Below are 13,054 nucleotides of genomic sequence, written 5' to 3' on the forward strand. Positions count from 1 at the left end.
GCAATTCTCCTGTCCCAGCCTCCTGAGTAGCTGGAATTATAGACATGCACCACCACGCCCAGCTGATTTTGTACTTTTAGTAGAGACGTGGTTTCTCCATGTTGGTCAGGCTGGTCTCGACCTCCTGACCTCAGGTGACCCACCCGCCTTGGCCTCCCAAAGAGCTGGGATTACAGGCATGAGCCACCACTCCTGACCAATTTGACTTTTTAATCTTTTTGCATAGTTTAGTTTTCAGTATTTTTGTGTCCTTCATTAAGTAATTTCTTTTAGGAAATATGTAAATTGCTTCTGTTTCCTAGTTATCAAGTCTGACAATTACTTTCTTTTAAATAGGGTGGTTAATGTAGATATGTTTAAGCTAAAAATTGAATATTTTGTGTTAAATCTATGACCTTTCTATTGTTTTCTGTTTTGTTTATCTACTTAATTCGTTCTCTACTGCTTATATTTTTCTCTATTCTTCCCTTTTTTGAATTGATTAAATATTTGTAGTTTTATTTTATCCTTCTATTGTTGCATTGTATACATATTCATTTATAAATTTTAGTCAGTAAAATATGCACTTTATTACATTTAATCAGAAATCAGTAATTATCATAATTCAAAGAAATTTCAAATCTTTTTCCATAAACTACAGAGTAATTTTGCTATTATGTCCATATATTTTATTCTATATTTATCTGAAATACCAAAAGAAATGATTATCATTGTTTTTAGGTGTTTAAAAGCAATTAACTTATACCAGTAAATTATCCTTTCTGGTGTTAATTCCTTTCTTAAATACCATATTTCCACTTATAAATATATTCTCTGCAGTATTTCTTTTGGTGCGAGTCTCTCGAAATGGAATATTTCAGTTTTATATGAAAATTATTTTGTATTGCCTTCATTTTGAATATTTCCAATGGATATGGAAACCCTGTTATTTCCTTTCCAAACTTCATAAATATCACTCAATTTTCTCCTGACTTTTACTATTTCTGTTGGGGAGTCACATTTCAACATTAATCTTGATATTTTGAAGATAAAATATATTTTATCTCTGGATAACTTCAACATTTTCTTAGTCTTTGATTTTCTACCGTTTTATTTTAGTGTCCCTAGATTTGTTTTGTTTCATATTTATATTGAGGAGTTTACAGGGCCTCTTTATTCTGTGGGTTGAAACATAGCTGCTTTTGAAATTCTCAGCCTGTATTTCATCAGACATTTTTCTTTTTTTTTTTTTTTAATTTTTTTTATTATACTTTAAGTTCTAGGGTACATGTGCATGACGTTTATATCATGTATAACTCCCCAAAGCAATCCCTCCCTCCTCCCCCCTCCCCATGATAGGCCCCAGTGTGTGATGTTCCCCTTCTCGAGTCCAAGTGATCTCATTGTTCAGTTCCCACCTATGAGTGAGAACATGCGGTGTTTGGTTTTCTCTTCTTGTGATAGTTTGCTAAGAATGATGGTTTCCAGCTGCATCCATGTCCCTACAAAGGATGCAAACTCATCCTTTTTGATGGCTGCATAGTATTCCATGGTGTATATGTGCCACATTTTCTTAATCCAGTCTGTCACAGATGGACATTTGGGTTGATTCCAAGTCTTTGCTATTGTGAATAGTGCCGCAATAAACATACGTGTGCATGTGTCTTTGTAGTAGAGTAATTTATAATCCTTTGGGTATATACCCAGTAGTGGGATGGCTGGGTCATATGGTACATCTAGTTCTAGATCGTTGAGGAATCGCCATACTGATTTCCATAATGGTTGAACTAGTTTACAATCCCACCAACAGTGTAAAAGTGTTCCTATTTCTCCACATCCTCTCCAACACCTGTTGTTTCCTGACTTCTTAATGATTGCCATTCTAACTGGTGTGAGATGGTATCTCATTGTGGTTTTGATTTGCATTTCTCTGATGGCGAGTGATGATGAGCATTTTTTCATGTGTCTGTTGGCGGTATGGATGTCTTCTTTTGAGAAATGTCTGTTCATATCCTTTGCCCACTTTTTGATGGGGTTGTTTGTTTTTTTCTTGTATATTTGTTTGAGTTCTTTGTAGATTCTGGATATTAGCCCTTTGTCAGATGAGTAGGTTGCAAAATTTTTCTCCCATTCTGTAGGTTGCCTGTTCACTCTGATGGTAGTTTCTTTAGCTGTGCAAAAGCTCTTTAGTTTAATTAGATCCCATGTGTCAATTTTTGCTTTTGCTGCCATTGCTTTTGGTGTTTTAGACATGAAGTCCTTGCCCATGCCTATGTCCTGAATGGTACTACCTAGATTTTCTTCTAGGGTTTTTATGGTATTAGGTCTAACATTTAAGTCTCTAATCCATCTTGAATTAATTTTCGTATAAGGGGTAAGGAAAGGATCCAGTTTCAGCTTTCTACTTATGGCTAGCCAATTTTCCCAGCACCATTTATTAAATAGGGAATCCTTTCCCCATTTCTTGTTTCTCTCAGGTTTGTCAAAGATTAGATGGCTGTAGATGTGTGGTATTATTTCTGAGGACTCTGTTCTGTTCCATTGGTCTATATGTCTGTTTTGGTACCAGTACCATGCTGTTTTGGTTACTGTAGCCTTGTAGTATAGTTTGAAGTCAGGTAGCGTGACACCTCCAGCTTTGTCCTTTTGACTTAGGATTGTCTTGGCAATGTGGGCTCTTTTTTGGTTCCATATGAACTTTAAAGCAGTTTTTTCCATTCTGTGAAGAAAGTCATTGGTAGCTTGATGGGGATGGCATTGAATCTATAAATCACCTTGGGCAGTATGGCCATTTTCATGATATTGGTTCTTCCTATCCATGAGTATGGTATGTTCTTCCATTTGTTTGTGTCAACTTCAGCAAAGTCTCAGGATACAAAATTAATGTGCAAAAATCCCAAGCATTCTTATACACCAGTAACAGACAAGCAGAGAGCCAAATCAGGAATGAACTTCCATTCACAATTGCTTCAAAGAGAATCAAATACCTAGGAATCCAGCTTACAAGGGATGTAAAGGACCTCTTCAAGGAGAACTACAAACCACTGCTCAGTGACATTTTTCTTCTGTCTCAATTTCTCTGCAACTCCACTGCGGGTATGTTTGACCTCTGCCATGTCATTACATCTCATACGCTCTTGTATAGTTTTCTCTCTACTCTATTTGTGTTTCAATCTGCTCTTTATTACAGACCTCATTTCCCATTCAGTGTTTCTCATTTGTAGTATTTACACCCAATTTTTAAATCATTTTCAGGTATTCTATAATATTTGCAATCTTTTCATTTATTTTCTTATATCTATATTAACGGAAGTTATTTTAAAATCTTTGATCATTACAATGTCTTGATAACTTGAGTAACTTTATAAAATTTTATTTTCCATTGTATCTCTCTGTTTAAGGTTATGTGGTTGTATTTCATGGAATGTGTCTTAATTTCATGTTGAATGCAAGTAGGGTATGTGAAAAATAATGGAGATTCTACATGATATTATTTTCTTCCAGAGAGGACTTAATGTTGTTTCGATAGTGAGATTGAGTAAAGAAAATCACTGTCATTTGATCAGAACTAGCATAATTTCCTTGGTAAAACTTTTATTTTGCCTAAGACCCAACCATTTGAGATATATGGACTGACAGCCTGAGGTTTGTTCCAGGATCCTCTCTTCTTGGTTGGTTAGACATCCCTAAAATAGCTCAACTCTCTTCATGTTGTTTTAGATGCTTAGGAGCTGCTTATATTTGGTTTGTCAACATCACATATGTACAATTTAGGAAACAAAAAATGCCTTGAGGGGAAATCACATGTAGAATGTCCGATTAAATTCTGTGTGTGTGTGTATGTGGTGTGTGTGTGTGTGTGTGTGTGTGTGTGTGTGTATTCCAGGGAAGTCCTAGCTGTCTTGACAGTCCTTACCTTCAAGTTTTGTCTCTCCAGCCAAATAAAAGAGCTAAAAGTTCTAAGCTGCTCTGTTCTGTTCAGTCACTATTGCTGTGCTGTCAAACAGCAAATATATCAAGGGGAAAAAGTGGCCAAATAATAATGTAGAACTCACCTCATTTTCATTATTTTCGGGAAACTGTTACATCAAATTCTAGCTATCTGGTTTGCTCTGCTTTCTTCACTATCTGTGTGTTTTTATTAAAAAATACATTTTATAGTTGTCTTTATGGTGGTGGATATTTTGATATCAATTAAACAACAAAGGAAGCATCAGAAGTCTGTATTTCTGTTTTACTCCTTATACTCTACTATTATTATTTTGTGTCTGTTTTCTCTAATGTAAGTTCCCTAAAACTGTAAATCACTGTATTCTTAATTGCTAAATCAATGCTTAAAATATAAACCAGGTTCTCTTAATATTTACCAAGTATTTGTAGAATAGAATCTATTGTATATAGTCTTTTTTAGTCCATGTGAGGTATTTTGATAGTTGCCCTGCTCCATGAGTTTTGCAGTTTAAGTACATTTATTTCAGATCAAGCTATAAATGTTCAAATTTTATATCCACTTGGGATAGCATCACTGTGTTTAATACATTAGGTTAAATATGTCCTGGATACCTTGATAACTGTATCATGCATAGTGGCATTTTTTTTCTGTGCATCTGACTGTATATACATCATAGGTGACTTAATGTTGAAATAATTTTTGTATGTATAGCTTTCTGTCCAAAATATGTTTTAGTACCCTTTGTCTTTGGTGTTGCTATGAAAACTTATATAACCCACTTATTGAGGTTTTCTGAACTTAATGGAGAATTAACATTAAAAGGTTTTATTCATCCAATTAAGCTTCTATTGCTTTATGATGAATATCATAAATGATGATGAATATCATATGATGAATATCATGCAGTGGCGTGATCACAGCTGACTGCAGCTTCAACCACCTGGGGCTTAGCTTAGCTGATCCCCCTACCTCAGCCTGCGGAGTAACTGGGACTAGAAACATGCCACAGCCCGCACAGATAATTTTTGTATTTTTTGTAGAGACGGGGTTTCACCATGTTGCCCAGACCGATATCAAACTCCTGAGCTCAAGCGATCTGTCTGCCCCAGCCTCCCAAAGTGCTGTGATTACTGGCATAAGCCACCATGCCCAGCCTATTTTCCTACTTCTTAACAACTTTTCAGGTAGATTCTATGACTTTCCAAACAGTTTCAGTTATTTAAATAGTTCAACCTAATATAAAAATTTAATATCCAGATTAAAAGACATCCTCTCCTGAGACACAGGGAATATAAGCCCCGCTAGGGTGACACTGTGGGAGTCAGAGGATGGTAAGAAAGGGAGTAGTGTGGCCTGTTGTTTTACTCCATCTCTTTATCCCTTCTGTATTTCTAGTGATGGGGACATGGGGGAGATATAAAGACTAGTCTATGTGTTTTAACTGGGCATAGTTGCAACCTTAGTCTTGTTACTTGTTACTTCTTTTTGGGATAACACCAACTAGCCTTAGGTGTAAGTTAAGGGCTAGATGTATAAATAATGACTTTTATGGTTAGGAAGTATAAATAATTTTTGTTGTTTTTCATAGGTATTTTGTATGGCTCAATTCCCTGGCTTAGGAAATCTGGATGCTTATCTGTATCTTCCATCTGCCTTAACTCCTTTCAGCAGCAATCTAGTCGGAAGATGTGTGCTGCTGATGCACAACTCTCTTGAGGTCAAAAAACCTGTGAGATGCTGCTAACCAAGTTATTTTCTTTTGGCGTGCTTTATACCCACAAGAAAACAAAATATCCTAAAAGTGCTGAAGAGTAGGTGTGCAGCTCTTCCTCTGCTTATTCTACTTTAAATCCTATCACTTCTAGTTTTCCTTTTCCCCGATCAGGTATGGGAGCAAGAGCAGGTTGCCAAGTCTGCTGCCTAAACATATATTTAAGTAGAGAATGAGAAACCAGTCTTCAATTTTCCTTAGAAGACATTCTAGGAAGTACACACACACACACACACACACACACACACACACACATATATATGCCATTTAAATATAGATATATGGGATTTGTTTGTGTGTATTTTGTAGTGGGATATACACTGTATGACACCTGTATTGTAGGGGCAAAAAGTAATTTATAATGAAATATTTGACATTCTATATGAAAATGCTCAGGTTTAACTACACTGAAGGAAATTATGAAGCTGCCAGATGCTTGAATTTATACAAAGAATGACTGTATATTGGAAAGCCCACATAAATCAAGAGATATAAGTGTGTCTTATCAGTGACTCCAGTACTATGAGCAACATTGTAGTTGGTGATATGGCTAGGTAAAATGGTGTACAACATTTTGTAAAATTCAGAACAAAATAAACACCATCTTTCTGTGTTTTATTTTTCAGGAATTCCTGGCAAACACAAAAATACTTTGTGTTTACATGTAAAAAAACTTATCTTCTAGGTTCGGACTATAAGGCATACTGTTTTATACTGTTTTACCTACAAGAATGCTAGACAGGATATTCAAAATCTTGTTAAATGTGGGACAATTTTTCATCGCATATGACTGTTTTATGAAGTTCTAGGACTTCATCCACTAAACACTATTACTAACAATCCGAATTTTTGTGACGAACACAAACAGCTGCCCAGAAATTTTCAAAATAATTTACAGGAGACATGGTGTTCTCATCGAGAACCACTGGTGAACATTGTTCAGTAAAACTTACTGAAATGATAGAAATGTTGTTCTGCATTGCCCCTTTTTGTAATCTCTGACCACAAGTGGCTGTTCTGTACTTGAAATGTGATTAGTGTGCTTATGAAATATTTTTATTTCATTTAAATGCAATTAATTTCTATTTAAATTTAAACAGCCATATGTTTCTACTAGCTATAGTATTAGACAGCTCAGCCTTAAGAATCTACTTATCCCTATGCACCTTTTCATCCATATATATCTACATGTAACCTGGGAAGGTTGTCAAGTGGTGTTTGACATTTCCTTGTTAATTAAGGCCTCAGAAGTATCTAAAATCAAGCTTGGCATCTATCTTTGGGTCAAGGACCTCTGCTGTATAGTCTAGGGAAACTGGAATGTGTTAATCATGATATGGGCCTGGAGTTTTCCTTCTTGGGACATGTTTATAAGCTCTACCATTTAATAACTATAGCCTTTCTGTTAACTAGATCAAGATTTCATTTTTCTCTATTTTATAACCTGTAACATTATTTTCATTTTTATTTACTTTTGAAGAATTGATTTCCTACTGACTTTTTCCTGATTCATGGATTATTTTGTAATGTTACTTAATATCTAAATATTTGGGGATTTTTAAAGATATATTTTTTGTTAATAACTTCTATTTTAACTTCGTTGTGGTCAGAGAATATACTTATATTATTTCAACCTTATATAAGCATGATACAATAATCAAAACCAGGAAGATAATATTGATATGTTACTACCAGTAAATACTTGGCCCCACTTCCCAATTATCTTAATAACATATTCACAGAAGGGTGATTCAGAAATAATATTACATTTTTGTTGCTTCACTAGTGAATTTCAAAAAATATAGAAGAAAGAACTACTATAAGTCTTACACAAATTCTTTCAAAGAAATAGAGAAAGGATACTCAACTCATTTTATTAAACCAGCAAAATCCTGATAACTAAACCAGACAGGGATATTACTAGAAGAAAAATTATACACTCATATCTCTCATGAATGTATCAGTTGAAGGAAACAGTTGGTACATTTATGAGAAGCGATTATTTGCAGATAAAAACAGTTGACTCTCTGAATAAACTTTCAGAAAATCTTCATAGAGGCTGCTCTGCGTATGGAGTAGTCATTCTTTTTTCCTTTGTTTTCTTAAAAAAAAAAAACAAAAAACAAAACAAAAAAAACACTAGCTTTCACAATAAAAGAAAATATTCATAGAAATTTGAGTAGTTGGATAAAAAGAAAACTGTATATGTGCAAGGACCAGAAGACAGTCCAAAAACAATCAGTTGTGTAAGAGTGGTGGTTGCTTTCTTTCTTGGAATTGTACCTATGTCATTTACGAACAATAATATACTCGGTTGAATGAAATACTTAAATTTGAAGTAAAATTTATATAACATAAAATAAAGAAAAAAATTATGTGTGATAGCTACAATATCTGAATAAGTGGGACTATTTCTCTTTTTTAAGGCCTATTCTGTGACAATAAGAAAGCCTAGGACATGGATGCAGCTGGAAACCATAATTCTTAGCAAACTATCACAAGAACAGAAAACCAAACACCGCATGTTCTCACTCATAGGTGGGAACTGAACAATGAGATCACTTGGACTCGGGAAGGGGAACATCACACACCGGGCCTATCATGGGGAGGGGGGAAGGCGGAGGGATTGCATTAGGAGATACACCTAATGTAAATGACAAGTTAATGGGTGCAGCACACCAACATGGCACAAGTATATATATGTAACAAACCTGCATGTTATGCACATGTACCCTAGAACTTAAAGTATAATAATAATAAATAAATAAATAAATAAAGCCTATAAAACTCTACAGGATTAGAGTTTTTAATTGACCTAAATTAGTTTTAATATTCAAAAGTGACCAAAAATCTACATAATCTGCTAAAGGTATCTTAGTTAAATTAGAATAGTGTGTCCAAGAAAGCATGGTTAAAATCAATTATAAAGAAAATATTTTTAAAATCTATTGTGGTTTATCTTTTCTCACTGATATACCAATTACCCACCTCTACATTTGGCTCTCCTAATTATTGCCTTTGCTACTTGGAATTTGAATGCAGAAACTTCATTGATCACACTGCTTTTTTCTTTTTAAAATTTTAAATTTTTCTACCTGTTTCTATTTTCTGGATGATTTTTAAATTGCCCTGAACCTCTATTCTTTCTATATACTGACTCCCACTGGGAGAATATCTACTTATATCCTCTGGAGCAACTTAAAGCAAAATACTTAGAATAACAGCACAGAAAGAAATCTTGCAAAAATAATCCAGTGCCATCTCTACCTGCCTTCACATACATATGTGTGTGTGTGTGTGGTGTGTGTGTGTGTTTGTGTGTGTGTGTGTGTGTGATTTACCATGGCAATACATGGTTTTCCCATGCATTGTTATGCTATTGCAAAAAAGAGATCTTTAATCTCCATGTGTATTGATGAATTAAACATAGTCTGTGCTTACTTTCAAGATGTTATTTAGAGTCTGGAATGACAATTCTCTGTTAGTTTTATTTTTCTAGTTTTAAATTAAAATATAATATTTTAGTTTTTGAACATCAATCATATCTTGCAATTGAATAAACTTTGGATTGAGAAAATGATAGTACTAAGAAAGATTACTTAGTCAATTTCCAAGAAGTGAATATTTTAAGTAATATTACTCATAAGTATTGTTCATAGTATGAATCAAAGCAACAGTGAGTCATTATTAAGAAGCAATTACAGATTTCTGGGTTTTTTTTCTTAATTATATTTTAAAGCATGTCGCCAGTCATGATTTCAAAATTAATACGAAATATTTTAGTCTACTTTCTGGTTTATTCGTCTTTGTGGGTTGGTGCTGCAGATTCAAGGATCAGATCAAATAGCATGTCAGGTTTACAAAATGGTAAACAGAATAACTCAAAAAGATTTGTCACAGCTTTCAAATACATATTTAACAATTATTAACTAAGTATCATCTATATTAGTAGCAGTATTGAACTTACTGATGTGATCCTTCTTTTGTCTCATTCTGGGTGCATTTGCTCTATGCACATCATAATATACTTCAGTGTCTCTCGTTCTATGTAACTCATGCCAAAATGCCAAAGTTAATGTTTTTCTAACGTATATGTTTATCTTATAATTGGCTAAGAAATGTTGATATCAGGAAACCAAGATGGTTAACTTATATCTATAACCTTTGACATCATAAATGTAGAAAACATTTATACTCTAAAGAAAATTGTCCCAGGAACAATTTTTCTTTCAATGTAGACAATGTTCAGCTTTGAGTATGTAAAATAAAAGTAGGCACTCGACATTTGCTGATTTATCAGTTTAACTGAAAAAAAAATCTTATATAAGAATGGTGTATTGTTTATCAGTTATAATCACTTATAAGTGGTAATCAACAGACTTACAAATGGAACTAATAAATCTATTGTCTTGTTTTTAATTGACTTTCATAAAAATCATTCTGTTAATCTAACTATAATTAGCTTAATTTTACGTTTATTGGCTATAATTCATAGCTAGTTAGAAACAAATTAGAAACAGTTAAAGCAACTCATCTCAGAAGTCATCAGTCTACGTTACATTGTAAAACCTTCTATAAACCATATGACCTACTTTTATTTAAGATATCTAAATGATGGCTAGCAAAGGAATTGCATTTTCAAGTATTGTGTAGATCTAGAAACATAGTTTTGTATACTACAATTAAATCTGTGTTATTAAATATGTATGCCATAGAATAAAATTTTTGCTTGAGGAAAAACAAACTATGCAAGTGTCGTGTGTTTTATTAAGTGTATTTTTAATTGCAAGGGGTAAAAATATTATTCTAAAATTTGATAGACATTGTTTTGCAAAATGCTTCACGTTTTTCACTGAAGTTTGGTAGCTTGAGGGCTCTGTCAGATTGAAAAATGCCAAGGTCTAGAGACTGAGACTGAGTAGATATTCAGTCTGGCAGACTTGTGTGTGTATTAAAAGAATAAGTACATCTTGCCTGGCCAATCACAGTATTGCGATTATGAGTGAGAAGTACTCCGTCATATAGGAAACATGGATGAAGTTTGAAAAAGATAACTGAGCATGTATGACTAAAAACATGCCACAATAACAGAAACTTTCAGTCTACAAGGTCATTTTTCTGCATTATCTAATGTGCTTTATCTCTATATAATTATCTGTGACTGATTTGCAAAATGTAAAGATTGTTTTTATAATGGGTACATTTTCACATTTCATAATAAAATATGTTTTATGATTGAAATGGCAAGATGTAAGTAGTTATTAAGATTTCTTTAAAACTAAGATTTATTCAAAACAATGTCTAATCATATCTTTGACCATTATTTTTGTTGATATTTTGCAGTGAGGCCCACAGTAATTGAAACTGATGTTTATGTAAACAGCATTGGACCAGTTGATCCAATTAATATGGTGAGTAAGAAATATTAAAAATAATTATCTGCCATTGAGATCTCTCAAGTGTATACCTCCAAAATAGAATTTGCATGTGAGTAATTTTTTATACTTAATTCTGAATGAATTCAGATCAACATGTACAATTACTTTGTGCCAGGTATTGGCAACTGGAGCTAAACTACACCTGTATCTAAGAATCTGTATCTTGTGATTCCAATGTGCTGTGTTTGGTAGAACTATGCAAGGGCATAACAGATTATCATCTGATCCACCAAGAAGAGGTCCCTGAAGAAATCTGGAAAGAAAAAAAATCAGAAAGCCTGAGGGGAAAGTAGTCAATCAGAGAGAGAAAACAAATGACTTACTGGCAGAGAAAGCAGTATGCACAAAGTCACAGAGGAATGAAACAGCCTGATAAGATCAGGGGAACTTCCAGCAATTTAATGTTACTGGAATACAAAGTGCAAAGTAAGGAATTGAGGCAACAGGGATATTGAAGGATCTTATTAAGGACAGTCTTGTAAGCCATCGTAATAGGAAGCTTGTAAATTGTATTATGTACAAATTATATCCCTTGTGATAAGAGAAATGACAGGAAACATTTTACCAGAGGAGTGTCAAAGGCAGATTTACATTGTTTAATACATTTCTCTTATAGCAATATAGAAGATGGAGGTAAGAGTCTAAGTTAGGGTTACAGAGACCCATTACAGGTTATTGTATTAGTCTGGACAAGAGATCTTCAAGGGCTTACCTACTGCAGTTGCAATCAAACTGGAGATGACAATAATACATTTAAAAAAATAGGTAATTTTTTGAAAATTTGGTGACTTATTATGTGTAACCTGACTCCAAGGTGTAGAAATGAAGATACTTTGAAGATGGTAGAGTTATTATCAGACGTAGGAATACAGTGTAGGCCTATGTGCCCCAAATCCTCATGGTGCATTCAGGAGGAACTGTCCAGCAGCATTTTGCCTTATAGATCTGCTATCAGGGAAGATGTTAGCACAAAATATAGATGTAGATGAGAAAGAGAAGGAAGATAAGAAGAATATAATAAAGCTTAAGACATCAAGAATGTGTGAGATGATCTAAGACAAGATTCAGATTAAGAAGATCACAGATCTGAGGACCAGATGGTGTAATGAGATGAATGTATATGAAATATAGTTGCCAGAAAGAGAAGCACAGAAAGGGGACATATTCAGAAAAGTCAGAAGGGTAGGAGCAAAAATGAGAGAAGGTGGTATTACAAAATCTGAGAGAGTAAAGACGTTAAAGAAGGAGGGAATCATAATGAATTACAAATGCACATGAGAATACAATAAAATGGATTAGATTGTGATAACTGGCATTGGCAAGTAGGTGGTGTTAATTATCTTTGTTAGGAGAAATTCAGTTGGAATGGTGAAGGCAGGAAAGGGATAACAGCTGGATTGTACATCCCTCCTTCATATTCAAAAGTGGCCTCATGTCCAAACTTTTTGCCATGGAGCCCTGAGAATATATATGGTTCTTGCCGGGATAGTCATTTAGTCATGTGCTGGTTTCTGGGAGCTAGGAAGTGAGTGGGAATGTAGATTTAATTTTATAAACTACTATTTTGAGAAACATGGCTTAGAAGATGAGATAAGAGTATGGGGGTAGAGAAGGTAGAGGAGAGAAGAAGAGAAATAAAGAAGGGAGAGAGAATATGAGAAAATATCAAGACAGAAAAATTTAGACTAAAAATTGAGAATGTGTGATATTCATTCTTTACTTTATATACATAGAATAAATAGTGTTTTATTACTAATGAAGAGCAAAATTAACAATGCCAATATAAGCAACAGGCATTATTTTTAAAAAGACTTTACAATATTCAGTTCCAAACGCTAATGATCCCATTTCTGTGAGTCAGACTACTGAGTTCCGTTGAATGTATTCAATAAAGTCTTCTACTCCTCTCCTTCG

The 13,054-nt window shown here is 33.9% G+C and overlaps 1 protein-coding gene across 1 annotated transcript in view; it reads left to right on the forward strand.

Moving 5' to 3' along the window:
• Positions 1 to 13,054, forward strand: part of GABRG1 (gamma-aminobutyric acid type A receptor subunit gamma1) — a 96,350-nt gene that overhangs the window by 32,737 nt on the left and 50,559 nt on the right. The window contains exon 3 of the mRNA XM_033214774.1: positions 11,046 to 11,113. Coding sequence (XP_033070665.1) covers positions 11,046 to 11,113 — 68 coding nt within the window. The remainder of the gene's footprint in view (positions 1 to 11,045; positions 11,114 to 13,054) is intronic.

This window comes from Trachypithecus francoisi, unplaced genomic scaffold (genome assembly GCF_009764315.1).
Source record: "Trachypithecus francoisi isolate TF-2019V2 unplaced genomic scaffold, Tfra_2.0 Lachesis_group1, whole genome shotgun sequence".
Taxonomy (NCBI): domain Eukaryota; kingdom Metazoa; phylum Chordata; class Mammalia; order Primates; family Cercopithecidae; genus Trachypithecus; species Trachypithecus francoisi.